Here is a 27,885-nt window from a genome sequence, read left to right on the forward strand (position 1 = left end):
AGCATTTGTCTGGTACCTATCCTAATCTAAAACCCAGTTGCATGTTACCTGGGATGTGAGGTCAGTGCCACACCTCAGTGATGTCTCAGCTGCCTAATGGGTTAACACTGAGTCCATTTCCTTCCTCAGCACGCCCACCACATTTCCTTGAAGTTTCACCTTGAGCCATGTGATGGCTGATTTTGTGTCACCTGGGTTAGGCTAAGGTACCCAGATATTTGGGTAGCAGTGTAGATACTGTTGTGAAGGCATTTTTAAAGATGAGATTTAACATTTAAATCCGTAGATTTTGAGTAAAGCTGATTACCCTCCATACCCTCCATAATGTGGTGGCCTTCCAATCTGTTGGAGGACTTCAGAGGAAAAGACTGAAGTTCACTGAGGAAGAGGGAAGTCTGTCTCTAGATTGCCGTTGGACTTGGGCTGCAGCATCAGCTCTTCCTTGTGTCTCCAACCTGCCCTGCAGATTTTGAACTTACCAGTCCTCTCGATCACATAAGCCAAATCCTTAAAGTAAGTCTCTCTCTCTATACATCCTCTTGGTTCTATTTCTCTGGAGAACCTTGACTATTACATTTCCTAGGGAAGGCACTGCCCAGAGAAATCCACTCTCCTCCATGCCAACAGAGTTTAGATGAAAATTGAATATCCATACTTCATCTCTGAGGTTTTGAGAGCATATAGTCTGTAACACACACCCTTATACTACACATACAACTCTGTCATAAACATTGCTGAACCAATTTCCAATTTCCAATGCTTCTGAATAAGCTCAGTGGAATTAAGACACTTTTCTTTTTGCAATGTATGCCCATAACTGGCAGTTTTAAGAATTTGGTAAAGAGGACCAAAGATAATCCATATATTCTGGCTCATTCTATATAAAAGAACATGTTGATTGGATTCTAAAAGATTTGGAACAAAAAAATAATACATATTATTGAAGAGGGATGCTGTAAATGTAGGGAGAAACCTAAGTTTTTCTAATTTCTACCCTCCCTTTCTAAATCGTGATCTTCAACCGAACACTTGAACTATATTTATTTAGTTGGATGGAAAATATAGGGAATTATCTAATATCTGTCATGGCAATATAGAACTATATTTATTTAGTTGGATGGAAAATATAGGGAATTATCTAATATCTATCATGGCAATATAGAATCAGAGCTATGATTTTCTTTGAGATGTTAACTTTAAAAAAATCTTACATGCAAAGGGTAGAATTATATTCCTCAGTTGATGGCACATGGTCATCATTGGTCCATACAAAATCTTCTCCGTGTTTGTTATTATTTATTCCTTTTTATGCACATTCCCCAAATTCCAGTTTCTTTCCTTTCACTGAAGGCAACCCTTCTCATGTATTTTGTATATATCTTTTTGTTATATGTATTCTTCAAAAATGTGTATTGTTTTGTGCGTATTTATTTTTATTCAAAGTGAGTTACTTTGTGCTTATAACTCATTCTTTTGTTTTTTTTTTTCTGCCCCTCAGCCCTCCGTTTCCATCCATGTTACTGCTGTGCACTCACAGCATTTTTCCTACGGTCTCTCTGGTAGGCATGAAGATTGCCCCTATCTCTCTGCCACCAAGAACAACATCCTACAGGTCTCCTCAGGGAGACAGTTCTGAGGGGGGTGTATTTTCAGGAGCAGAATTGTTGGATCCTAGAATGTTTTTCACTTGATTAAGTAGTGCAGAATTTTCTCCAGAATGGCTACACCAGTTTATATTTCCACTGGCAGGGCAGGAGGCTTCCCTCATGCCTATTTCCTCCCCAACATTTGGCATTATCAAACTCTCATGTTTTCCAGTCTAATAGGTATAAAGTAATGGATAAATCTGTTTTATTGTGATTTTTGTTGAGTTTGATTATCTCTTCAAATGCTCATCAGCTTCTTTGTTTCTTCTTCTGTAAAGTCCATGTTTATGTCTTTTGTGCATTTTTCTCTAGGGTTGATGCCTTTTTGTTACTGTTTGCAGTTCACTGTATTTTCTAGATATTATCCTTAATTGGTTTTAGACAATGCAAATATCCTCTCCTATCCCGCAATTTGTTTATAAGAATTGTCTATTGTTAGCTAAAAAAAAATCTTTAATTTTGATGTAATGAAATAATAAAATATTTGCCATTATGGTTTCACAGATTTTATATAAAGAAATCCTTCCCTATCTAGTCCCCAAAATAATTTTTATATTTTATTCTGTTAGGTTTAAAGCTACACATTTCTCTTTTGTGGCTTCAACTCACCTGCTATTCTATGTAGCATTAGCTCAGGGTCCAGCTCTATTTTTCTTTGTATAGTGATCTGTTTTTTCTCTTTCTAATAACACCTATTAAATAACCCACAATTTCCCCCATTAATTTATGGTGCCAACTTTATTGTATATTAGGTTCCTGCATAAATATAAGTTTGTCTCTCAGCTCTCTCTCTCTCTGTACCTCATTTTGGAATTTTGTTCCCCTGTCAATTTATATATTTTTTATTTATTTTGGTTATTTATTTTAAATATTTGGTTTTTTTAAGATTTTATTTATTCATTTGAGAGAGAGACAGAGACAGAGACAGAGAGAGCACAAATGGGGGAGAGGCAGAGGGAGAAGCAGACACCCCGCTGAGCTAGGAGCCCAATATGGGGCTCGATCCCAGGACCTGGAGACCATGACCTGAGCTGAAGGCAGAGGCTTAATCATCTGAGCCACCCAGGTGCCCCAATTTATATATTTAAAAAAATTAGACTTATAGTATGTCTTTTTTTATAATTATAGTTCCATTGAATGTCTTAATGTTTAAGACAAGTATCCCCCCTAATGTTTAAGACAAGTATGTTTACTTAAAGGTTTGCTTAGCTATTTGAGGACCATTATTATGTCATATATATTTTAGAGTAAACTTATAAATTTCCTCAAAAAGTTTAAGTGGAGTTTTGATTGAGATTACACTCAATTTAAAGATAAGGTTAGGGGGCAATTGATATCTTTATAAGGTTGTGATTCCATCCAAGAATGCAAAATGACTCTCCATTATTTCAAAACATATTCAATGACTTCTTTTAGAGTTTTACATTTTTCTATAAATTCTTTTTTTTTTTATAGAGAGTGTGGGTGTGTGCAAGGGGGAGGGGCAGAGGGAAAGGGAGAGAGAGAATCTCAAGCAGGCTCCACGCCCAGGGTGGAGCCCTACACAGGGCTTGATCTAATGACCCTGAGACTGTGACCTGAGCCAAAATCAAGAGTGGGGTGCTTAACCGACTGAGCCACCCAGGTGCCCTGCCCCACTATGAATTCTTAATTAAGCTAGTTAGTAGATACTTCATGTCTTTTTGGCTAGTGTGATTTCTAACTTTTATTGTATCTCTTTTTTTTTTTAAAGATTTTATTTATTTGACAGAGAAAGACACAGTGAGAGAGGGGAACACAAGCAGGGGGAGTGGGAGAGGGAGAAGCAGGCTCCCAAGGAGCAGGGAGCCCAATGCGGGACTCGATCCCAGGACCCTGGAATCATGACCTGAGCCAAAGGCAGACGCTTAATGACTGAGCCACCCAGGCGCCCCTCTCTCTTTTTTTTTTTAAGTCTAATCTTCAACTCATGTTCTTTTTTTTAAGATTTATTTATTTATTTATTTATTTATTTATTTATTTATTTACTTGAGAGAGAGAGAGAGAGAGAGAACATGAGCAGGGGGGAGGAGCAGAGGGAGAAGCAGCCTCCCTGCTGAGCAGGGAGCCCGATGTAGGACTCCATTCCAGGATTCCAGGATCATGACCTGAGCCAAAGGCAGATGCTACTGACTGAGCCACACAGGTGCCCCTTTATTGTATCTCTTATTGGTTATTCTGGTGTAGGGAACTGTTAGTAATTTTTGTAAAGGCTAAAAGCCTTGATACATTCTTTTGTTACCTTAATAGTTTGCTGCTTCTGTTTTTTTTTTTTTTTTAATTTCTGAGCAGATGATCATATGATCTGCAAATTTATCTGTTTTGCTCACATCTCTTTCTTTCCTTATGCACTGGTCTGAACTCTAGTGCTATGTTTTACTAGTAATAATAGTCTTAGGCACCTAAATTTTTTCCATTATGTATGCTGCTTGTTATAGATTTTTTGGAATATGACCTTTACCAACATAAGAAAGTTTTATATGATTCTGGGTTCCTTAACTGTTTTTTTAAAAATCATAAATGGATATTTAATTTTAGAAATTAAACTTTATAAATTATTTATTGATTGAGAAAAGCAGATGAGTTTTCCTCTTTAGTCTATAATTATGGTGAATTATAGTAATATATTTTATTATATTGGAAGCATCCTTGCATTTAAGGATTTCTCATTTCATCTCGATGTATTATTTTTCCCTAGTTTTTATTTTTTTATTTTTAAAGATTTTATTTATTTATTTGAGAGAGCATGAGAGCGGGGAGGGTCAAATGGAGAAGCAGACTCCCCCCTGAGCAGGGAGCCCGATGTGGAACTCGATCCTGAGACTCCAGGATCATGACCTGAGCCGAAGATAGTCCCCTAACCAACTGAACCACCCAGGTGCCCTCTAGTTTTTATTTTAATTCCAGTTAGTTAACATACAGTGGAATATTAGTTTCAGGTGTACAATATAGTGATTTAACACTTCCACACAACACCTGGTGCTCATCACAAGTGTACTCCTTAATCCCCATCCCCTATTTCACCCATCTCCCCCCCCCACCTCCCCTCTGGTAACCATCAGTTTGTTCTCTATAGTGTGTATTATTATTTTTAATACTGTTGAATTCAGTTCATAGATAATTATTTATTTTTTCCATCTATGTTCAAAGTGAGATGGGCCTATTGTTTTCTTTCCTTGAATTTTCCATACCTCAATTTGAAATCAAGATCATGCTAGCCTGATAAAATTAGCTGAACAGTTTTAATGTTTTTTCTATTTTCTGGGAAAAAAACACATAAGATAGGAGTTGTATGTTCCTTGAATATTTGGTGTAACTCACCTGTGAAACCATGCGGGCCTTTAAAAATTTATTTTTATCAGATGGCATTAGCAACTGTTTTCATTTCTTCAATGTTTACCGGTATACTCAAAATTTATTTCTTCTTCTGCGAATTGCATTAGATTAAGTTTTTCTAGGAGTTTACCTATCTCATCAAAATTTTTCAAGTTTATTAGCATATACTTGTTCATTACACCCTTTATTATGTTTTGTATCTCTGTTATATCTGTACCTAGTCCCCCCTTTTCATTCCATATTTTGTTTCTTCATTTTTTTCTCCCCTTTATTCATGATCAGTCTTGTTCTAAATCTGAATATCTTACAAATATTTTTTTAAGAAGCAGCTAGCTTTTGGTTTTGTGAGTTTTTACTACATAGCTTTTGTTCTCTATTAAATTGCTTTCTGTTCTTAGCTTTATGATTTCCTTCCTTCTTATTTCTTTAAGCTTGCTCAATTGGCTTTTTCAAAATTTTGGAGAATTTTTAGGTCATTTATGTTTAACTTTTCTTGTTCTAATAAATGTATTTGAAGCTATAAAATTCTCTCTTTTTCTTTTTTTAAAAGATTTTATTTATTTATTTGAAAGAGAAAGAATGAGACAGAGAGAGAGCATGAGAGGCGGGAGGGGCAGAGGGAGAAGCAGACTCCCCGCTGTGCAGGGAGCCTGATGGGGGACTCAATCCCGGAACCCCAAGATCATGACCTGAGCCGAAGGCATTTGCTTAACCGACTGAGCTACCCAGGCGCCCCTTTATAAAATTCTTTCTGAGTATTGCTTTAACTGTATCTCAGAAAATTTGATATGCAACATTTTTACCACTTAGTTCTAAATGTGTTATTTCCTTTATGACTGCCTTGTAAATCTAGGTTATTTATCAATATTTTCTTAGTTTGCAAACTATCTGAATTTTAGGTATCCTTTTGTTATCAAGTTCTAATTTTATTATAATATTGCTACAAAATGTAGCTTTTTTCAAAGATACTGATACTTTGAAATCTATTGTAGTTTTCTTTATGGTGTAATGCATATTCTGTTTTAGCAAATCCTCTGTGTGACTTGAAAATTGATACATACATAGAGAGGAGTTGTTTTGTTGGATGGCTTTTTTTCTTTTTTAAAGATTTATTTATTTATTTATTTAAATTTTATTATGTTATGTTAGTCACCATACAATACATCATTGGTTTTTGATGTGGTGATCCACAATCCATTGTTTTCGTATAACACCCAGTGCTCCATGAAGTACAGTGCCCTCCTTAATACCCATCACCGGGCTAACCAATCCCCCCTCCCCCCTCCCCTCTAAAACCCTGTTTGTTTCTCAGAGTCCATAGTCTCTCATGGTTCATCTCTCCCTCCAATTCCCTCCCCCCCATTTTCCCTTCCTTTCCTTCTCCTAATGTCCTCTATGCTATTCCTTATGTCCCACAAATAAGTGAAACCATATGATAATTGACTTTCTCTGCTTGACTTATTTCACTTAGCATAATCTCCTCCAGTCCCATCCATGTTGATGCAAAAGTTGGGTATTCATCTTTTCTGATGGCTGAGTAACATTCCATTGTATATATGGACCACGTCTTCTTTATTTATTTACTTGGTGAGGAGAGGACGAAGCAGAGGTAGAGAGAGAATCCTCAGCAGACTCCCTGCTGAGTAGGAGTCCCATGCGGGGCTCAGTCTAACAACCTGAGATCCTGACCTGAGCCGAAATCAAGAGTTGGATGCTTAACTGACTGAGCCACCCAGCAGCCCCTGGCTTTTTTTTTCAATGAATCTTTTTTTTTTTTTTAATTGAAGTATAGTGGACACACAATGTTACATTAGTTGCAGGTGTACAACATAGTGAATTCTCAAGTTTATATGTTATGCTATGCTCACTACAAGTGTAGCTCCCATCTGTCACTGCACAACACTATTACAATGCCATTGACTATATTCCCTATGCTGTACCTTTTTAAATGAATCTTTTGATTTATTTTTTTAAAGATTTTATTTATTTATTTGCCAGAGAGAGAGAGAGAGAGTGCACAAAGCAGGCAGAGGGAGAAGCAGGCTCCCTGCCGAGCAGGGAGCCCAACGTGGGGCTCAATCCCAGGATCCTGGGATCATGACCTGAGCCGAAGGCAGACGCTTAACAACTGAGCCACCCAGGCACCCCTAAATGAATCTTTTGAACCTCATACCTAATTTCCTTTCCTTCTTGGCTTCACTTTTGTAGCTCAGAGCCAGCTGTTTTTTACCCATCTGTAGCTGGGTGATGAAAATATGTCCTATTAAACTGGCTCTCTGGGGGACAAACCCCCCCCCCAAAATTCTGACATGTAACACTCCTGGTTTCTGTAGAATAAATACTTCCATCAAGGCCAATGTGAAGCTACCCATGGTCAACAACTGTCTTTCAAAATTCCTGAATATTTTACAATTTGCTCCTTTTGGCCAGTATAAGACAGCTCCCGTACTCCATTTTTTTTTTTTAAAGATATTCATTTTGTATTTTAGTTTGACCCCTGGGCTTTACTTATTTCTTAGCTTTGTTTTCTCTTTGTCCCAGTTTCTTTTTCTCCTTTTTGTTAAATCGTGAGCTGCTATTAGCGCTTTTTGGAATGAGGGACACAAGGACACGATTCTTTGGTCAATAAAGAAAAAGACAGCTTTCTAATTGTAAAGGCGTAAATCTTAGTTTGGCTCTCAAAGTCTGTGCTGGGCTGTTTTGGGTGTTCCTCACATGTGTGTAGCTCAGGGGTCACTGGGTACTTGTGAGAGTTCCAACCTAGAATTAAGGAATCCCCTTCTCCAGTTCCCTCATGTGGGAAACCCCCTCCACTTTCCTGCCCTCAGGGGCCCCTTTTCTCTGTTTCCTTCATTCCTTTGGTCAGAACCGACTATGGTGTTTCTCTTGGCAGTTTAGGGCACTACAGCTTTGCACCTTAAGCCTGACTCCTCAGGGCAAAGCTGGGAGATGAAAGAGAGAAAAAATTGAAAATCACCCAGAGGGAGCATTGCCTCTCCAAGCTCTGGCTCTTCTCATGACCCACATGCTTTTGTCTATTTTCCAGAGTCCTTCAGCACTTGCTTTTTGTGTGCTTTCCAGAGCTTTTCTAGTTGTGATCAGTGGGAGAGATTGGCTCTTAAACTATTATTTTTTAAAAAAGATTGTATTTATTTATTTGACAGAGAGAGAGAGCACAAGTAGGCAGAGCGGTAGACAGAGGGAGAGGGAGAAGCGGGCTCCCTGCTGGGCAGAGAGCCCAATGCGGAACTCGATCCCAGGACCCCAAGATCATGACCTGAGCCGAAGGTAGGCGCTTACCAGACCGAGCCACCCAGAAGCCCCCTTAAACTATTATTTTAACCTTCAAAATAAATTAAATATCATGGCTAGAAAAAACTCAAGTCTCTATGATTTTAGACTCTGCTCCTCCCCCCCCACAAAAAATACACATGCTCCCAAGGGCATAGCATTGTGTTAGGGTACTTTGAATTTTTATGTTAAGCCTGAGATCCAGAAAGAAAAGCAGACAAAAGCTTCCTGGGGAGCTCATTATGATTTCTGTTAAATGTACCTGTTAACTGCTTACTTACGAGCAAAATGGCATTGACTGTTCAAACTGTAAACCACCTTAGAAGTCAACGCCTTCATTTGACAGAAGAGGAAATAAGGGCTCACAGAAGGGGAATAATTTGTTCTGTCACTCTGGAAATGCATGGCAAAAACTGGGCCAGAACTTAGCCTGTTTAACAACAGTTACTCAGGCAGTTACTAATGACTTCCTAAGTGTCAACTGCTATGCTGGGCTAATTATGGCAGATTTCAAGGGGGACATGATATATGAAGCTTGAGGGAATGGAAAGTTTTATGTTTTATGCGGGAGAATGGCATATAGTAAAACAAACAAACAAACAAACAGCAAATCCCAGTTTTCAGCTTTTGAATTCACTATGACTTTGGTTAAGGGACTTACTTTTTCTAAGCCTTCAACTGTCCGTAAATAGACCTAGTAGTCTAATCTATAAAGGTTTTTTGTTTGGGTTATAAGAGATAAAGCTTATAAGCATTTAGCTAATGCCTTGCTCAATGTTTTGGTTGTTATTATTCTCTGAAACTCACAAATGCCCAAATTTTATACACTTATCATGTATTGATCTCCAATGTGAATGAACACCTTATGGAAAGGGTATCTAACATCTGGGAGGGAAGAGGCCCCCTCACCTAAGCTTCATCTCCCTGAGCTCCCATTTTCCATTGACCATTCCACGTTCTGGTCTGAGAGAGTTTATTACAAAATGATGAAGGGAGGTCTGAGGAAGATTCACTCGTCATAGAATTTCGGCAGCTCATTACCCAAGATCACTTGATGGTCCACACCAGCAGCTGTAATAGTGACCAGGTAGATGACGCCCCCGCTAGAGCCATCCCGATTCATGGCCAGAGCGATAGCTGCAGAGAGTTTCAGGGTGGAGAGGGGGAGAGAGAATGACTTAGCTTCAGGAATCTTTACATTCCTCTCCCGTTCATATGCTTACTACCTCTCAGACCTCAAAACCCGTCTCCTAGGGACACGTATCAAGGGGTGTGCAGGTAAATCAACTTGAAAAAAAAAATAAGCCTTTATATGTAACATCTCCTGGTACCCATGGTCTCAAAACTCCCACCAGGATTGATTTCAAGTTGCAAATAGCTAGATAAGCAGCTCATGAGTTCTTGGATATTTAACAGTTGGCTCTCATGAGCTCGCCCAAGCCAGCTCCAGCACACCTCTGATTCTTATAGTAACTGTATATTTTGATTTGGGGTACTCAAAACAGTCCTGGTTTCTGCCCTGGGTCCTGGAATCCCATCTAATTTAACATTGTCCTGCTCCCTTTCCCTCTCAAAAGTGTTCCAGTTTGGACATTAAATTAAACGGTCACCCATGTACTCCTCACCATGTTCCTCATACTCTCCTTCCTTCCCAGGTTTAAAAACCCTCCCCGGGTACCCTCCCACTTGGTTAGTTACCATCTGTGGTGAAGCTCCTGCACTCCTCAGGGGCCATGCCCGGCTTATATGCTGCATCCACATAGCCGTAGATATAGGCGCTGCCGGAGCCACCGATGGCGAAGGGCTGCCGAGTCAGCATTCCTCCTAGGGTTCCATACACCTAGGGGGGCTCCTCAGGTCAGACTCTGGAAGCATCAGTCCTCTCCTTGCCACTGAGACAGGCAGGGTGTCTCCGTGTTCTGCAGTGAAGCCCCCCATCTCCTACTCCCATCGTGAGATTATACTCTGCTTTCAGAGGCGGTGTCCTGGGAACCCATTGCTAGAAGGATATAACCTCTATCTCCCCCTATCGGGTGGTGGGAACACCAAGGGAGGGGGTACGTAGGAAGACATGCACCTGGCCCCCGGCACGTTGGTCCCAGCCGGCTACTATGAGATGCGCGGACAGGTCCTCCCGATACTTATAACTGATATTCCTCACCACGTTGGCAGCAGCCAGAACAAGCGGAGGTTCTTCCAGTTCCAACCTAAAGGAAGTGTTAGTAATAGGGGTCAATATAATTTCCTGAAGTTCCACCCACCTGTGCCGTTACCATCATCCCTGACAAGTGACATGTGAAACCTGAAACCTGCGGTTGCAATAGTTCAAACTCCAGCTCCTCTCCCACATGGACAGGGCGACTAGTCTCACACCACCCACCAGTAAGAAGATTCAACGTTCCCCTCCTTTACTCTGTCCCACCCACCCATCCCCCAATTATACAACGCTTAGCTGCAAGGGCCGTGCCCATGTGGGTAAAAGCAGATAAGCTTTACTCCTGCACCTTGGTTTCTCACCCGGTAACTTCCTGATATATGGTGGGCCACATCATCATCTTCTTTCTCGTTATTTAGAGTGGGACCGTGATTTACAATGTTCAGGCCATTTTCACATATATTATTTGATTCTCAAAATAACCGTCGGGTGAGATAGGGTAGGTACTATTAATTATCTCCACTTTACAGAGGCGGAAGCCACGTTGGAGATTCAAGAGCCAGTTCAACACTAATAAAAATAGGAGCGCAAACAAGAATTTTTCATTTTTCACTGCAGCGTTCCTGGAATGGGACACTGTCTCGGGGTTGGCTGGTGGGGAGAACTCTGGTGAATGTGGACCTGAGGACCCCAAAGCTTCATACCCGTGGAGCTCCAGTTGGTAGGCGGCCATGTCAACCATGGCTTGGGCATCAGCAGCTGAACCAGAGAGAGCACAGTAGATGTGCTGGTGTAGTGGGGACAGCTTGTCAAACACCCGGTTTACCACCGCCTCTCTGCCGGGAAGGAGTCAGCAGTCATCAACATTAGCAATGCCAGAATTTTTGAGGTTAATCATCCAGTGTTTCACAAATTTATTTGACAAGAGAATAACCCCGGAGCCCATGAAATTTAATACTTGGATTAAAACAGGAAGAAAAAAAAATCATCTCAAATAAATGAAACACTGCAAGTAATTATCAAAATTAGACTTATTTTCAGGCTTAGACTTTATAATAAGACAAAAAATAGTAAATGAAGAATCATGTTCTTAAGCAATTTTTCTTTGCTACACCCATCTTGAGGAAGTTATGTGTTCTATGGGACATAAAGTAAGTAATATTGACCTAATTCCATTTACTCATTTTGCATATGGGGAAACTGGCCAGGATGGAGAAGACAAAATTAGTTCAATGTGTGCTGGATGAGAAACCAGAATATCTGCTTGGCAGGACCATCTTTTTGTTCTTTTCTTTTCTTTTTAAGATTTTATTTATTTATTAAAGAGAGAGAGCACAAGCAGGGGGAGTGGCAGGCAGAGAGAGAAGCAGGCTCCCCGCTGAGCAGGGAGCCCAACGTGGGGCTCGATTCCAGGACCCTGGGATCATGACCTGAGCCGAAGGCAGACGCTTAACCCACTGAGCCACCCAGGCGCCCCTGAACCATCTTTTCTATCTCTAAATATAGATGGAAGGAGGGCCCCTGAAACCTTTGTGTCCTACCTCCTCATACCCTATTCTTTTATACCCATCCCTGCAGGGACAGGCCACATAAGCATCCAGGCCCCAGATTCTCCTCCACTAATTCAGGGACCCAAGCACTTGCCCAGTATCTCATTAGAGGGGCCCTTCTGGAAGCCTAACTCAATTTCTGCAAAACTCCATTTTACCAGTATCTTCATGAATGGGTAAGAAAAATCTGTATTTGGGGCCGTTGGCTTCCTTCCAGAAGCATTCACCTTGACTGGTACTTACCCTGCAGACACCCGGGAATCAGAACCCACCACAACACCTCCGTCAAACTCCACTGCCATGATGGTTGTCTGCAGAGACACAGAGGATGGAATGTCAGAGCAGGATGAACTTTGATTCCCTCATGTTACAGATGAGGAAACATTCCCAGAGAGGGGAGGTGACCGGCTCAAGATCATACAGCAATTTAGGCCAGAGTGGACTCCCAGGACGGGATATCCCCTCCATCCCTCCACTTTCTCCATCTCCTCTCCCAGCTGCAGGGGAATGTCACAGCCTGGTCCTGGCACAACATGGAAAGAATCCTATCCCTGGGCCCCAACCTTCCTAAGTTGAATTCTTCCCACTATAAAGAGAGAGAGGCAGACATGTGGCTCAGGGGGGTGCTTCCAAGCACTGGCGGGCGAGGCAGCCCCACAAGTGAACGACCTCACCACCTGTGCTCGTGGTGCGTGTGGATGTGCTACAGACCCAACACAAAGCAGGCTACTGTGGCCTTGGGAAACAAGCTCAAGTCTTTTTTTGGCCCCTAATTCTCCACCCCACACAGTTGATTAAATAGCAGAAACATCAAGGGGCGTGGTGGTTAGCAGGGTCATGCAGTAAGTAAGGAGGGAAGCAGCCAGGAACACACGAGATGGTTTAAAATAAAGGTTTCATTTAAGGATTTCTTTTTTTTCCTTTTTTTTTTAAAGATTTTATTTATTTATTTGAGAGAGAGAATGAGATAGAGCGAGCATGAGAGGGGGGAGGGTCAGAGGGAGAAGCAGACTCCCTGCTGAGCAGGGAGCCCGATGCGGGACTCGATCCCAGGACTCCAGGATCATGACCTGAGCCGAAGGCAGTCGCTTAACCAACTGAGCCACCCAGGCGCCCTTTTCCCCCCCTTTTTTAAAGTAGGCTCCACGGCCAGCGTGGAGCTCAGTGCGGGACCTGAACACAGGACCCTGAGATCAAGACCTGAGCTGAGATCAAGAGTCGGTCGCTTAACCGACTGAGCCACCCAGGAGCCCCTCACTTAAGGAATTCTGATCAAGAGGTCAATAGGTATCTCAGTAGCCAGGGGGAAGAGATCTGTACCAAGAGAGGATTTGCCTGGGGAGTTTGAGCTCACTTTTTCAGGTCAAGAAAAGAAATCAAGGAAAAGAATTAAAGAAGGTGAAAGGGATAAAGCTACATGTTTTCTACTCCTGTTGAGTTGGCAAGAGCCTTAAAGATCCTTGGTTCAAATGAGGAAAACTGAATCATGGAGGAGGTGATTGACTTGTGAAGGTCACCCAGAATTAATAGCAGACTGGGACTAAAACCCAGGCCTAACTTCCGTCTCTTGTGACTTCTGCTTCCTATTTCCCACTGCTCCTCTGGCAGTGACGGGAGATGTTCTACCTTACAAATGGTTTTAGTGCATTCTCATCACTCCATAGGTAAGTCCGGACCCCAGGGCCATTGCCCTGAGTGTGCTTTCTGACATACTGATCTACCATGAATTGAGGGCCATTGAGAAAGGGCAGTCCCATTCTAGAGGTTATTCCTCTAAAACAAAGCTGCCCCCAAGCCAAGAGTGGTGGCGGTAGCTTAGGAGCAGAAGTCAGCCAGCCTTGGCCTGCGGACAGCCTCAGTTGCCCAGCTGGGCAAGCGGGTGGGAGTGGGCGGGAAGGACACAGGGAAGGGAACGTGGCAGCCCCCGGGCCAGGTGGGAGCCTTCCTGGGTCAGGCTGGGGAAGGACACCACCGTCTCACAAGGAACCCCCGTTATCAGGGCTGGGGCTATGAGTTACCCAGCAGTCTGTGTGATGAGCTGTCCCTTCTCAATCATTGCCCATATTCTCCTCGCCCGAGTGCTGTCCTGCTTCACCCAGGGCACCATTTCTTCATCAATCTGCACCTTCTCCGACCCCCTCCCTTGATTTAACCAGCCCCTCTCTCCAGTCCAGAGTTGAAAGCGAAAGCGCTTTAGAGCCGCTTCCCCTTGACGCTTCCAGCTAAGAGCCACAGCACCCCCTTCTCCACCCACCTCGCGGGCCCAGTCCCTTGGCGGACTCCCATGTGACCCCCTTCAGAATAGGGATGCCCCGTCTTCATCGCAGGGAATCTCTACAAGCACTGGCTGCTACAAGCTGCCTCCTCACTCTTTCAGTCCCTGTATTCACTCCTCGGAGTTGCCGCGTCCCCCTGCCGCTCCACCCCCTCCAGCTCTCTGCTAAACCTCTAGCCCGCACTCCTTACCCCAGTGTGGACTTCTCCGACCCGCAGCATCTCGGCGCCGCGCCGCTTGCCGCCTGGGGCACTGGTTTCCGACCTGGGACCGCGGGCCGCTGGTGCCTCCTGTATTGCGGCTTCACCGCGCCCGCTAGGGGGCGCCTGGGTCCTCTCTGGGAGGCTTCGCACCCGGCGCTAACCTAATTGGCACAGATCTGCCGGGAGACAGGTGACGAAAGAGGCTGGGGTAAGACTGGAGGCTGGGGTCAAAACGTCCCGACAAGTGGAATTCGCGAGACGAAGCCAAGAAAGGAAGGACGACGAGTGTGCGTGATGGAGAAGGTGGAGCCGCAAGGCTGCTCCCCGGAACCTCACCTCTGATTTCCGCGCCTTCTCCCAAAGTAGCCTGGGCGGGCAACATGCTGCAGGGGGGCGGATCTACCGAGCCGGCTGCCGCTTTCGTTTTCTCTTTCCGCGAAACCGCCCGCTTCTAGTAGCGCGGCCAGAACCAGCCGGCCCTGGGACTTTCCGGGATCCCCGCCTCCGCCCGCCCTGCCCCCCTCTCCCGGCCGCGGGTCTCAGCGCTCTCTCGGGCACAGTCTCGGACAGCACCCGGAGCCTGCGGCCCGGCGCCGACAGCGGGGAGTCCCAGGCCGGGGCGCGACCTCCGGCAGCACCCACGCACCCATGGCCAGCTCAGGGTCCCCCAGCCCCTGCCTCTGCTCGTCTCGAGCTTCCCCGGCGTGGCTGGGGGTACTGCTGCTGCTTCTCGCCGACTGGGTGCTGCTCCGGGAGGCGCTCCCCAGAATATGCTCCGTGCTGGTCCCCACCGCGCTGCCCCTGCTCCGGGTCTGGGTGGTGGGCCTGAGCCGCTGGGCTGTGCTGTGGCTGGGGGCCCGTGGTGTCCTCCGGACAACGGTGGGCTCCGGCAGGGAAAGCGCAGGAGTCCGGGGATGGCTGGCCGCTCTGCAGCCATTGGCGGCGGCGCTGGGCTTGGCCCTGCCGGGACTGGCCTTGTTCCGAGAGCTGCGCCCGTGGAGAGTTCCCAGGGATTCTGACAGCTCCAGGCTCCTGCACTGGGGAAGTCGCCTGGATGCTTTCGCCCTCAGTTACTTGGCAGCAGTGCCCGCAGCCGCCATGTGGCATAAGCTCAGCGGACTTTGGGAGCCGGAAAGTCACGGGGGTTCAGGAGACGCGGTGCGCCGACTTCTAGGCTGTCTGGGTTCAGAGATACGACGCCTCCGGCTCCTGCTGGTCCTGTTGGTTCTCTCCAGTCTTGGTAAGAGGGACGCAGGGGCAGAGGGACGGACACTAGGGGCCCGGGCAGGGATCATAGTAATAATGGTCAGTGAGATCGGTTAGTGTGGGGTCTGGGAAATGGACCAGGGGACCAGGGGACCAGGGGAAGGCGACCGAGCTCTGGTCGTGAGAAAACTTACTCCAGTGTCAAGGAAAGAGCCCTGGACTGGGTGGGAGTCAGGAGTCCTGGACTCCAGTGCTGCTTCAGGCGTTGCTTCGCTAGCCACCTTGGGCAAGTCCTTTCTTCTGGGCAGCACACCCTATGACCTCTGGTCTTCCTGTGTAAACCTCTGAAGGTCTGATGGGGCTCAGGGTCGTGAGTTCCAGGGGTCAGGTGCAGGGCTGGGTCCTCAGTGTCCTCTTTCTGCCGGCGCCCTCCAGAATACCCGTGACGGGTTCGAGAAAGAGTGGGATGGGGGAGGGGGGCAATCTGCTTGGAACTGATCTGCTTAGACTTGATATTTGTGACTGACCCCTCCCTCCTCTTCCTCTCCAGGGGAAATGGCCATTCCATTCTTCACCGGTCACCTCACTGACTGGATTCTACAAGACGGGACAGCTTCTGCCTTCACACGGAACATAACGCTCATGTCCATTCTCACCACAGCCAGGTCTGGGGGCTGAAGATGGAAGGCTGAGAATGGGGGACCCTGAAAAAGAGGGATCTGGAAGTTGGGGCTGCTGTCCAAAGTGCACTTCTTTGGGACCTTCTCTCTGTCCCCTGAACACACCCTGATCCTTCTTCTCCCCATCTCTCTCTAGTGCCGTGCTGGAGTTCGTGGCTGATGGGATCTATAACAGCACCATGGGCCGTGTGCACAGCCACTTGCAGGGAGAGGTATTTCGGGCTGTCCTGCGCCAGGAAACAGAGTTTTTCCAACAGAACCAAACGGGTGTGTCCTGAAACTCTTTCATTACACATCTGCATACTCTTTATTTTCCCCATATATCCTCTTTTACTTATAACCTTGCTCTTTCTCTCTTTCTCACATAGACATTGTCATTTCTTATTCTTGATATACCTCGAGCATTATAGCCGTTACCTTCAGAAAAACCTAGTTTTTCCATCTAAATTTCCATAAATTTATCCCTATGTGTATATTTAGATAGAAACTATAGAATTTCAAACCTGGAAATTTTGAGATCACAGAGTCCAACTGCCTAGTTTGCAGAGAAGGAAGCTGAGGCCCAGACCCTAAATGATGAAACTGGCATGGTCACATATGGATAGGGATGAGCTTGGGGTTGATTCCCAGCCCAGTACTCGATAGAGTTTTCTGGACTGCTTTCTAGCAGCACTCTGTTTTTCTCCAGCTCTGTTATATGACCAGCTTAAGCTCTTCTTGCCTCTGTTGTGCAGCACGGGGTATACATGCTCTTTACGGGACAGAAATGTGTCAGAGAAATGGAAATTCACATGGGCATCAATTTCTTTATAGTTGAAATGAAAGTCTTTCGCCAGGTTTTTACTCTCTAACACTCATTCTGCCTGCACCGAGATCCCTAAACTCCCCTATCCCCCTTACCTTGTTTTCCTCAGCCTCCTCAGAACACCATGTTGCCGCCCCCTGCCCCTGGCTCCTCTCCCTGGCTCATTGCTAGTCCCTCCCGCCACTCTGAGCCTCTCATTCATCCACTCTCTTCTCCCCAAACCCTGGCAGGAGCCATCACTTCTCGGGTGACAGAGGACACATCCACCCTGAGTGAGTCTCTGAGTGAGAAGCTGAGCCTACTGTTGTGGTACCTGGTGCGGGGGCTGTGTCTCTTGGGGCTCATGCTCTGGGGGTCACTGCCACTCACCATGGTCACCCTGGTCACCCTGCCTCTGCTTTTCCTTCTGCCTAAGAAGCTGGGAAAATGGTACCAGGTATGTCCAGGGAGTTGTCTCACCCTACACAGACCTTCATGTCCCAGACTGGGTGGAATTGATTCCTCTCAGGTTTCTTTCCTGGCACCCTCACTGATACCCCACCTTCACAGCACTCCCTGTCCCTGTAGCCCATGTTCCCAGATTGTTCAGTGTTGAGCTCCATACTCTCTGTGTCTTCTCTTCCACCTTCCGCCCACAATCTGTCTCTATGAACATGATCACCAGTCTCAAGATTATGATCCCCTATGGCCCTTCTGAATAATTTCCTCTGCTCTGCACCCCTTTAGTATCCAGAAAGAACAACTGTGCCCCTTTCTCTTTCCTTCGTGCATCTGCCTCCTCTCACCTTTAACCTCCAACTAGGTAACTCAGGTACTAGTGCCCTGGTGGTTTGCCAAGCCCGTGTGACGTCCCTTGTCCATGTCTCCAAAGGTGCTGGCAGCCCGGGTGCAGACGGCTCTGGCAGAGTCCAGCCAGGTGGCCATTGAGGTGCTGTCAGCTATGCCCACAGTCCGGAGCTTTGCCAACGAGGAGGCTGAGGCCCAGAAGTTTAGCCAAAAGCTGCAGGATATGAATACCCTCCATCAGAAGGAAGCTCTGGCCTATGCAGTCAACCTCTGGACCATCAGTGTGAGCAACCTGGACATGAATGCCTAGTCCCTTGTCCCCGAGATACCTCGACTCCATTCCCTTTTCCATGACCCTGCTCCACATGCCTCCTCCACCGAGCAGTGGTTGGTTCTGTGTTCTCATCCCAGCAACCTGGCGCTCAGCGTTCCTAACTGCCTCCCTCTTTTTAGACCTGCCGGATGGCTTCCTGTCACCATGGTACACAGAATCCATCCAGCCCCCCTTTTAGGGAGGTGCCGTGTCTTTCAGTCCCAGGCCCTTCCTTTGCCTCTCAGGCAGCCCTGAGGCATAAAGTCCTGCACCCGGCCTGCGTCATGTGGGACTACGTGGCTGTGCTAGTGAGAGCCAAGGGAACAGCAGAAGCCAAGGATGAGGGGCATCTCTTCCGTCACTGAAAGAGAACCAGAGCAGCATTCAGGAATTCCCGGCTCAATGCTGCCATTTACTAGCTCTGTGATCATGGGCTAATAACTTACTTTCTCGAGACTGTTTCCTCATTTTATTTTTATTTTTTAGTTTTTTAAAAAGATTTATTCATTTGAGAGAGAGAGAGAGCATGAGCAGGGGGTGGGGCAGAGGGATAAAGAGAGGGGAAGCAGACTCCCCGCTGAGCGGGGAGCCCAACAACTTGGGGCTCCATCTCAGAACTCTGAGATCATGACCTGCACCGAAACCAAGAGTTGGATGCTCAACTGACTGAGCCACCCAGGCGCCCCTGTTTCCTCATTTAAAAAAGTGGGGATGGTATAACCTTGTTTATAGGGTTCTTGCTATGAATATTAGATGACATTATATTCATTTAAAGCCTTTTGTGAAGAGTGCTCTGCAAACAAGTGCTCTGCACACAAGGCGATAGTGGTGATGGGGAGGACAGTGATGACTTCTATGGCATAGCTGAGCAAGACTCCGTGGAGCCCCCATGGTGCATGCTCCCTTTCCCCCTGTGGAGCCCCCATGGTTCATGCTCCCTTTCCCCCTGTGGAGCCTCCTGCTGTTACCTGGCGGAAAGGGACTTTATATCTCCGTAATGCTAATGAGTCTAGTTCTTTGCACCCCCCTCTAGATTTTTCAACCACAATCCCTTTTCTCCGTGGTCTTTCCACAGATCTCAGGGATGCTGCTGAAGGTGGGAATCTTATACATCGGTGGGCATCTGGTGACAAGTGGGGCTGTAAGCAGCGGGAACCTTGTCACATTTATTCTCTACCAGATCCAGTTCACCTCAGCTGTTGAGGTGAGAGCCTTCCATTTTCACTCCCCAGTGCTTTTCCTTCTTAGGTCCCATCACCGTCTCTGTCACCTTCCTTCCATTCTTTACCCTTCTCATATCACATCGCCCTGGCAAGCAGATTTGTTCTCCCCCTTCTCAATACTCATACCTCCCCTCCAGGCACTGCTCTCCACCTACCCCAGTGTACAGAAGGCTGTGGGCTCCTCAGAGAAAATATTTGAATACCTGGACCGAATTCCTCGCTGTCCTGCCAGTGGTGTGTTGACTTCCTTAAACTTGGAGGGCCTTGTCCAGTTTCAAGATGTCTCCTTCGCCTACCCAAACCGTCCAGATGTCCCAGTGCTGCAGGTAAACCTACCGATCTTTGTTTTTCAGCAGCCTGACTCTCATCTCTACCATCCTAAACTTTCTTCCTGCCTTCAGCCTGTACACGAGGTACAGATAGATCCTTCCTAACCCCTCAAAGGCAAAGATGAGCACCGTCTACTCCATACAACTGCCCCAAACTCAAGAACCTTTTGGATTTGTAAGGAGAATGGGAGAAGAAGAGGCTCTCAGGGAGAAGGGTCTCACATCCTAAGGAACTGCTGAAGCAAAATCTGTCTCTACTATCTTTTCCTATTCGTTCCATTTGTCATTTAGAATGTGATTTTTTTTTTTCTGTTTTCTCATGATATTTGATATCAAGTGTGTGACATAGTGGTGCTTGGTCTTTGCTCTGATCTTTGCCTTGTCTTCCATCTCTACTCCTTGGGGAGCTATCATCCTTGAGGAACAGAAATCTATGCCTGTGGGAGGATAGGAGTTGCTGTATTTTCCCATTTCCCCCCCCTTTCTTCCCTGGGTAAGACATCCTACTGTGTAATAAGACAATGACAGCCTTAAGGTTAGAGGCCTTAGGCTGTCTCTCTCTCTCTCTTTTTAAAGGTTTTATTTATTTATTTTGACACAGAGAGACACAGCGAGAGAGGGGCACACAAGCAGGGGGAGTGGGAGAGAGAGAAGTGGTCTTCCCGCTGAGCAGGGAGCCCGATGTGGGGCTCGATCCCAGGACTCTGGGATCACGACCTGAGCTGAAGGCAGACGCTTAACGACTGAGCCACCCAGGTGCCCCTGTCTCTTATTTTTTTTTGATTCTCTGGCCTCCAGGGGCTGACGTTCACCCTACATCCCGGTGAGGTGACGGCTCTGGTGGGGCCCAATGGGTCCGGGAAGAGCACAGTGGCCGCCTTGCTGCAGAATCTGTACCAGCCCACGGGGGGAAGGCTGCTGCTGGATGGGAAGCCCCTTCCCCAATACGAGCACTGCTACCTGCACACACAGGTGAGCAAGAAGATGGCGGGGGCGGGGGCAGGGGGGAGGGCAGGGGACATCACTGAACACCCTAACCGAGCACTCTGAGAGGAGGACCAGGGAATGATAGACCTTGGGTGGAGATGGGGTGTAGTCAGGAGAGAGAGTGTGTAATTTTGTGATATGCTTTCAGCAGAGATTTGGAGTCATCAGTCTCTAGATAACCATACTCCTGTGCTCCTTGTTCTCTGACTCTTCATCATATTTTGTCCTAGGTGGCTGCAGTGAGACAAGAGCCGCAGCTATTTGGAAGGAGTTTTCAAGAAAATATTGCCTATGGCCTGGTCCAGAAGCCAACTATGGAGGAAATCATAGCTGCCGCAATGGTGTCTGGAGCTCATAGTTTCATCTCTGAACTCCCTGAGGGCTATAACACAGGTGCTCTTTCAGCTCACATCCTCACCCGGACATCTTTACCGAGACCTTTATTCTGTAGTTCTTTCCAACCCGCTGACATCAGTTTGAAGTTGTAGGGTCTTGTACCTATGGCTTCTTCATGCTCACATCCTCAGAACTCTGTCACCTTTTCAGAACCTTCCCTATCCAGCTGCATCCATCAGTCCTTGGTGTGTATATGTGTGAGTGTGCGCCCATGTGCACACACAGGCAAGCATGTGGAGGCACATGTGGTTATCCAGCCCTCACCTTGGCTCTTGTCTCCGCAGAGGTAGGAGAGGCTGGGAGCCGGCTATCAGGGGGTCAGCGACAGGCAGTGGCCTTGGCTCGAGCATTGATCCGGAAACCACGTGTACTCATCCTGGATGATGCTACCAGTGCCCTTGATGCAGACAGCCAGTTACGGGTGAGAGGGACATTTTGTTAGTGACTATATCTCCTCCATTCTTCCTTCCTTCCCTCATCCCATGTTATTTATACTAACATAATTATCCAAACCAGTCCTTGCTATTCTCAGTTCCCAATAGTTGCTCCCCAAGATGCTTAGAACCAATTCAAAGACACTATCTATAGACTTTGAATCTCTGAAGCCAAACATAAGAAGGCCATCCTAATAATATTAATATCTATTGAGTTTTTACTCTTTTACTCTGTGCCAGACATGCGACTAGGCCCTCTCCGTGTATTATCTCACTCATTTATTCATCGTGAATGCCTGTGAGCTGGGCATTGTTATCCTCATCCTACAGATGATAAAAAGGGGGCCAAGAGAGGCTGAACCACCTGCTCAGTGTCACTGAGCTGTTGAGTAGCAGAGCATAGACCCTAAGTCAAGCCCGCCTGACTTGAATGTTCATGCTTTTTACCACTAAGTTGTATTTCTTGAAAACAGAATATAAAATTCCCAGTTTATAGGTAGAAAAGAGAGACTATTCGATACCCTTCAATCTTTTCTTATGGGTTTCACCTTAGGGCCCTTACTTTTATTCCACTGTTGCCACCTCATGTAAATAGCCCTTAACAAATCAAAGGCTGGACAGACAAGCACTCGGAACGAGAATCTGCGACTCCTTGGGGTTGTTGGCAGAGGTAGCAGTGACCCTGGTGAAAGCTTTCCGGGCTCTGGAAACACAGTTGTCTCCCTGGGCTCTTGACAGAGTCTGTGTCTTTTCTCAGGTGGAGCAGCTCCTATACAAAAGCCCTGAACGGTGCTCTCGGTCTGTGCTTCTCATCACCCACTGTCTCAGCTCATTGGAGCAGGCTGACCAAATCCTCTATCTGGAAGGAGGCTCCATCTGTGAAGCAGGAACCCACCAGCAGCTCATGGAGAGGCGGGGGCGCTTCTGGACCATGATGCAGGCTCCTGGCGGGTCAGGAGCTCCAGAATGAAAGACTTCTCAGACCTGCACATGCCGTCTCCCTCCCTTCTTTTCCCGTCTCTAGTGGAGAGTTTGGGAACAAATGGCTTACCACAGCTGCACGGTAGGCAGCTGCTTCTAGGAGGAGCGACATCCTAGAACATAACTCACTAGCTGATGCCTGAAATTCCGCCACGAGTGTTGCCCCCTCTCCAAACTCCTCTTGATAATGCAGATTTCTTGGAAGAAAACAGGGTTTAGAACTTCTTCGTGTAACTGGGTTCAGAGCCAGGATTTTGGTGTGGAACCCTGGAAATGAGAACTTTAGAATATACAGAAAGGGGGAGATCAGCTACTTTCCAATATGACTAAAGTCATATGCCGGCCCATAAGCACACTCTGCATTCTTGATATTTATAATAAAATTGGTGTTTTGTACTGTGGTTTCTCGTGTTTTCAGCGCACCGAATGGCTCACCAACTCTTGCAGTGAATTTTTCAGGAGTCTGCTGTCTCCCTCCTTCAGCAGCCTCAATGCTTCACAGTCCCAAGTGGGCCATATCCTCCCTTAAGTTGTCTGTTTCCTACGGTTGCCTCCTCCACTCTCCCACGCCCCTACGTCGGCCCCTGAGGATGAGCCAGAGTGGGATACAGCACCCTCCAAACACTAGCAGCTGCAGTTCGGAGTCCTGGCCTTTCTGAGGGGGGAAAATGGAGGTCGAGCGTAGCTAGCGGAAAAGGGAGTGCAAGCGCGCCGACCGAGAAACTGACTACCACCTTCCCCGCCCCGGTCCTTTCCCGGAGAGCTCACCTGGCTCAGGGCTGACACCTGCCGGAGTAACTTCAGGGTAATGGGCGGGGTTGTCAAATCTCTTCCATTCTGGGAGGGCCTCGGTGTGTGACGTCAACGGTTGCCGGGCAGTTTAGGCCAACAGAGGTTGCAAGGAGAGGCGGAGTTTAGAGGAGTTTTCCGCGGTGCTCAGTGGAGCGACAGTCTTGCAAGGAGGTGCGGGCAGAAAGGGCGCTTCTTGTGGGTGGCTATAGGTTAGGGAGACCGTTGAACCAGGAGAGGCCTTGAGGGACTAAGTCGAAAGATTCAGAGACTGCGCCCTCTCCTTGGTGCCTCCTTCCCTCACACACTGTGGGTATATTCTGTTGCCGGTTGCCCCAGAACCTGTCCTCAAGCCTCTCTGCCCCCACGTACTCCTCTTTCTCCCACTTTTATAAAATGATGCTACTATGAACACCCCAAGCCCCGGAGGTGAAACTACTCCCAGCTTCTTGCTGACTTGCAGCTTTCAGGCTGAGGCTAAGCCTTTAGACGATACAACCCCATACCCACTTCGTAACTGTTCCAGAAGATACCCGGCGGCGTGTTGGTGTCTCTCACTGGAATCGCAGCACCAAGGGGGCTTTCGAAGCCGCTCCCTCTCTTTCTCCTTTTCTTCTGACAGTCTGCCATCACCCATTCTTTCACCAACTAACATAGGGCGGAGCAGAGAAACTTGTTCCCAATATGATATTCCTGGTCTCCAGTCGCCCACTGGCCTTTTCTTGGAAAGGGCAGGGGGATGTAGAAAAAATTCTGGTTCCCTCCCCTTAATGCTGCGGGCTTTCGCTTTCGCTTCCTCCTCCGACGATTTCTGGGTCCTAGGCGACAATGGCGCTGCTGGAGGTGTGCGGAGCCCCCCGAGGGCAGCGGAAGGATTGCGCGTTCCCGGCCCTGGGAAGCCAGCTTCGCTCCGACCCAGGACACTACAGCTTCTCTCTGCGATCTCCGGAGCTCGCCTTTCCCCGGGGAATGCAGGTCGGGGCTGTAAAGAGAATCCGGGCTGGAGGGGAGGCGGGGAGGAGGGCCCAGAGGAAGGGAGGGTCCTCCTTGAGACTACCTAGAGGCCGGGAAACCCAGAGGGGGCCATCCTTTAGTGAAGGAGAGCCACGTCCAGGGCCCGGTGCCAGGCAAGAGGCCACGTGGGAATAGGGGGCTGACCGCCTGAGGGTTAGAAAGTCAGATTAGGGCAGAGTTAGAGATGTGGTGGAGGGAGACAAGAGAACTTTCCTGCCAGTTCTCCCTTACACAGGAATCACGAATCACGAATCACGAATCACGAATCAGGAAGCCTTTCTCCTGGGACTCTCATGTGCCTTGGAAAACCGGGGAACTTTGTTAGCCTCCTCTCAGCCACTCACTGTTGTGTGTCTTGGCTCAATCACTTCGTCTAGGTCTGGGTCATCGCTTGGGGATATTATTAATAAAACGTGTCGAGAGTGTTAAATGACCCATGAATGGAAAAAAAAAAAAAACCACCCATTAAAGTCGCCCTTAATATGTTTACTTATGGTTAGCATTGATTTCCTTTCATATCTATCCTGCTGGAAGATGGAAAAGGTTGGCGTCATGTGCTTCTTCTTTTCCCTCTCCCAAGTCATATCCTGGTAGAGATTGGTTATTAACTGTTCCAGTTTTTAATGGTTGGAGAATTTCTGCCCATCTCCTCACTCCCAGACTCTTGTGAAACCTTTCCTGGAGCCTTGTGTTTCAGAAGGTTTCAGTGTCCCTTTCTGTGCCTTTTCTCTCTCATTAGCCCACTGAATTCTTCCAGTTCCTTGGTGGGAATGGAGAAAGGAAGCTTCGGATTGAGATGAACCATGGCACTACCACTTTGGCCTTCAAATTCCAGCAAGGAGTGATTGTGGCAGTGGATTCTCGGGCTACCGCTGGAAATTATATTTGTGAGTGTGTGTGTGTGTGTGTGTGTGTGCGCGCGCGCGCGTGCTCGCGCGCACGAGCAGGCAGAATCTGGGGAGCTGGGCCCCTCTCTCAGCAGGAGCCCCACATCTGCATCAAAGCAGAAGCAGATAATTGATTTCGGACACACTGGGAGAGCTGTGGGGTCAATCCAACTCTCTCAAAGCTCCATCTTCTTCCAGGCACCTCAAGGAGTAACAAGGTGATTGAAATTAACCCTTACCTCCTTGGCACCATGTCTGGCTGTGCTGCAGACTGTCAGTACTGGGAGCGTCTCCTGGCCAAGGAGTGCAGGTAGGCCAGGCCTCCTATCTCCCTCCTAAGCCCTGTGGTCAGTCGTGGATCCTGGAACCTCCAGATCACTGTTCCTCCTCCTTTCCCCCTGGGCTAATGTAGCATCTTGGTGCTAATGCAGTATTTCACAAAACAGCCTTTTGGTGATTAGAAAACCTTCTCCCAAATTGCAGCCTGCAGTCTTGCCAATAAGCCAAGTAAGTTGTCGGCTATTTAGCACTGACGTCATCAACCCTGGTGGGATGGTGTCATTTGCTAGGATTTCTTATATGATTTGGATACTTTAAATTCCAAATCTTTCCCTGATCCTTAGATCCTACAAAACCACTCGTCTCAAATGCTTATGTCTTTAATTATTTCCTTCACATCAAGTGGGCTGCTCCAAGAGCTAGCCTTCTCCTGCCACCTCTGAGTCCGCTGCCCCCACCACCCTGTTGTACCCAGGCTGTACTATCTGAGGAACGGGGAGCGAATCTCAGTGTCAGCAGCCTCCAAACTGCTCTCCAACATGGTGTTCCAGTATCGAGGCATGGACCTCTCCATGGGCAGTATGATCTGTGGCTGGGATAAGAAGGTGGGTGCTCTCCATTCTCCCTATTCCCCCACAACGGATAAGAGACCGGTTCCCCGTCGTACACTCCCATGCCCTCCCCTATAAGATGCGTGGCACATAGAACACTGGGTTATAGAACCGTTCCAGCATATCCATGGGCTATTATGTCTGGGTCTAGATGTGGACCATTATTTCGTAAGCTTGTTCCTTTGGATAAAATAGCCGGTTCCCACTTTTCCCCCCTAAAGGTCTATGATTGTTACTAAAATGTTGTCCTGGTTCAGATGTTCCCGGGTAATTCTTATTCTTTTATCCACTTTTTATGGCTCACATTTGAACCTGTATGTTCCTAAAAACTCCCTCTGGGAAACTTCTTGCTTCCTATAGGGTCCTGGACTCTACTATGTGAATGCAAATGGCACTCGGCTCTCAGGAAATATGTTCTCCACTGGCAGCGGGAACACCTATGCCTACGGGGTCATGGATAGTGGCTATCGGCCTGATCTTAGCCCTGAAGAGGCCTATGAACTGGGCCGCAGGGCTATTGTTTATGCCACCCACCGAGACAGCTATTCCGGAGGTGTTGTCAACAGTAAGAAACCAATGCTACCACACCCCTGAGTGGGGAAGGGGGATCCGAGATTGGGAGAGTTAGAGGAGACAAAGTGGTAGGGAGGAGGTTTTCTTTCTTTCTCTCTCTCTCTCTCTTTCTCTTTCTTTCAGATTTATTTATTTATTTGAGAGAGAGAGAGAGCACGCCTGCGAGTGTGGGGAGGGGCAGAGGGAGAGAAACTTCAAGCAGACTCCATCCTGAGTGTGGAGCCTGATGTGGGCTTGATCTCATGACCCTGAGATCTTGAAGTGAGCCAAAACCAAGAGTCAGACGCTTAACTGACTGAGCTACCCAGGCGTGGGGAAGAGATTTTCAGCATCCAAAGGGGGGCACTGAAGTTGTAGTAAACAAGTATGTGTTGAGCGTATGTTTGGGAGTATGTTATTGTCACCTTCCACATAACACCATTAACAGGAACTTGCTGGAGTGAAAGGTGACTCCCTGTTCACTCTCATTTGCCCACAGTGTACCACATGAAGGAAGATGGTTGGGTGAAAGTGGAAAGTACAGACGTCAGTGACCTGCTGCTCCAGTATCGGGAGACCAGTCAGTAACCGCGGTGGCTAGGCACGCCTTTTCTGGCAGAGCCTGGCCAACTCAGGAACCTGGGCTGGTTACACCCCACAGGAGAGGGGAGCCTTAACCTGAGCCCTGAGGGGGAGAACCAGTGGCCAGTGGGGTAGGGTGGAGTTTACCCTTTTGCGTGTTCTCTGTTTCAAGGAGCATTCCCCCTACCCCAACCTCTGGGTGCCCCACTAAGCACAATAAAGGAAAATGGTTATAAATGCCTCTGTGTTGTGGCTGAGTGGGCTTGGGGCTGGGGTTGTTGTGGGGCGGGGGCAGGAAATAGAGACGCTTTCCCTGAGAACAGACCTGAACCCCAACCTAAGAAATGGGGCCTCACCAAATATTTCTGTTGGGTTTTCCTTCCACACTCATCTCTCCATGCCCTCAGGAAGGCTGGTCAAGGTCTGTGGACACATATTTGCCATTTAATTTAGATTAGGGTCCTTTTTATAGGGACACAACCTGAATACTCCTGTGTGGTTCATTGTCAATGGTTTGGGTATCTGGGAGTAGGGTACTAGAACAACTATTTTTGACG

The 27,885-nt window shown here is 47.1% G+C and overlaps 3 protein-coding genes across 4 annotated transcripts; 2 read left to right on the forward strand and 1 right to left on the reverse strand.

The window, feature by feature from the left end:
• Positions 1 to 9,247: 9,247 nt before the first annotated feature.
• On the reverse strand, positions 9,248 to 14,868 carry PSMB9 (proteasome 20S subunit beta 9). Its single transcript, XM_021684538.1, has 7 exons — positions 14,811 to 14,868; positions 14,463 to 14,650; positions 12,240 to 12,307; positions 11,151 to 11,282; positions 10,369 to 10,498; positions 9,990 to 10,131; positions 9,248 to 9,428 (listed from the first exon to the last, which is right to left on the reverse strand). The coding sequence occupies exons 2-7, from the start codon at positions 14,490 to 14,492 to the stop codon at positions 9,301 to 9,303; spliced, it is 630 nt and encodes a 209-aa protein (XP_021540213.1). The 5' UTR covers positions 14,493 to 14,650; positions 14,811 to 14,868; the 3' UTR covers positions 9,248 to 9,300.
• Positions 13,611 to 23,009, forward strand: TAP1 (transporter 1, ATP binding cassette subfamily B member). 2 transcript variants are annotated; one of them, XM_021684537.2, is made up of 12 exons: positions 13,611 to 13,660; positions 15,545 to 15,714; positions 16,231 to 16,345; positions 16,497 to 16,627; positions 17,396 to 17,601; positions 18,037 to 18,234; positions 19,340 to 19,468; positions 19,625 to 19,813; positions 20,615 to 20,788; positions 21,034 to 21,196; positions 21,484 to 21,620; positions 22,391 to 22,966. In XM_021684537.2, the coding sequence occupies exons 1-12, from the start codon at positions 13,614 to 13,616 to the stop codon at positions 22,601 to 22,603; spliced, it is 1,872 nt and encodes a 623-aa protein (XP_021540212.1). In that variant the 5' UTR covers positions 13,611 to 13,613; the 3' UTR covers positions 22,604 to 22,966. The 2 variants fall into 2 exon arrangements, with proteins under 2 accessions (XP_021540212.1, XP_021540211.1); XM_021684536.1 differs by lacking the exon at positions 13,611 to 13,660 and having other exon boundaries at positions 14,910 to 15,714; positions 22,391 to 23,009.
• Positions 23,010 to 24,206: 1,197 nt separating this feature from the next.
• On the forward strand, positions 24,207 to 27,568 carry PSMB8 (proteasome 20S subunit beta 8). Its single transcript, XM_021684535.2, has 6 exons — positions 24,207 to 24,378; positions 25,157 to 25,304; positions 25,503 to 25,614; positions 26,059 to 26,188; positions 26,555 to 26,759; positions 27,246 to 27,568. Exons 1-6 carry the CDS (start codon positions 24,232 to 24,234, stop codon positions 27,332 to 27,334), a joined length of 831 nt encoding a protein of 276 aa, XP_021540210.1. The 5' UTR covers positions 24,207 to 24,231; the 3' UTR covers positions 27,335 to 27,568.
• Positions 27,569 to 27,885: the final 317 nt, after the last annotated feature.

Source organism: Neomonachus schauinslandi, chromosome 8 (assembly GCF_002201575.2).
Source record: "Neomonachus schauinslandi chromosome 8, ASM220157v2, whole genome shotgun sequence".
Classification (NCBI taxonomy): Eukaryota; Metazoa; Chordata; class Mammalia; order Carnivora; family Phocidae; genus Neomonachus; species Neomonachus schauinslandi.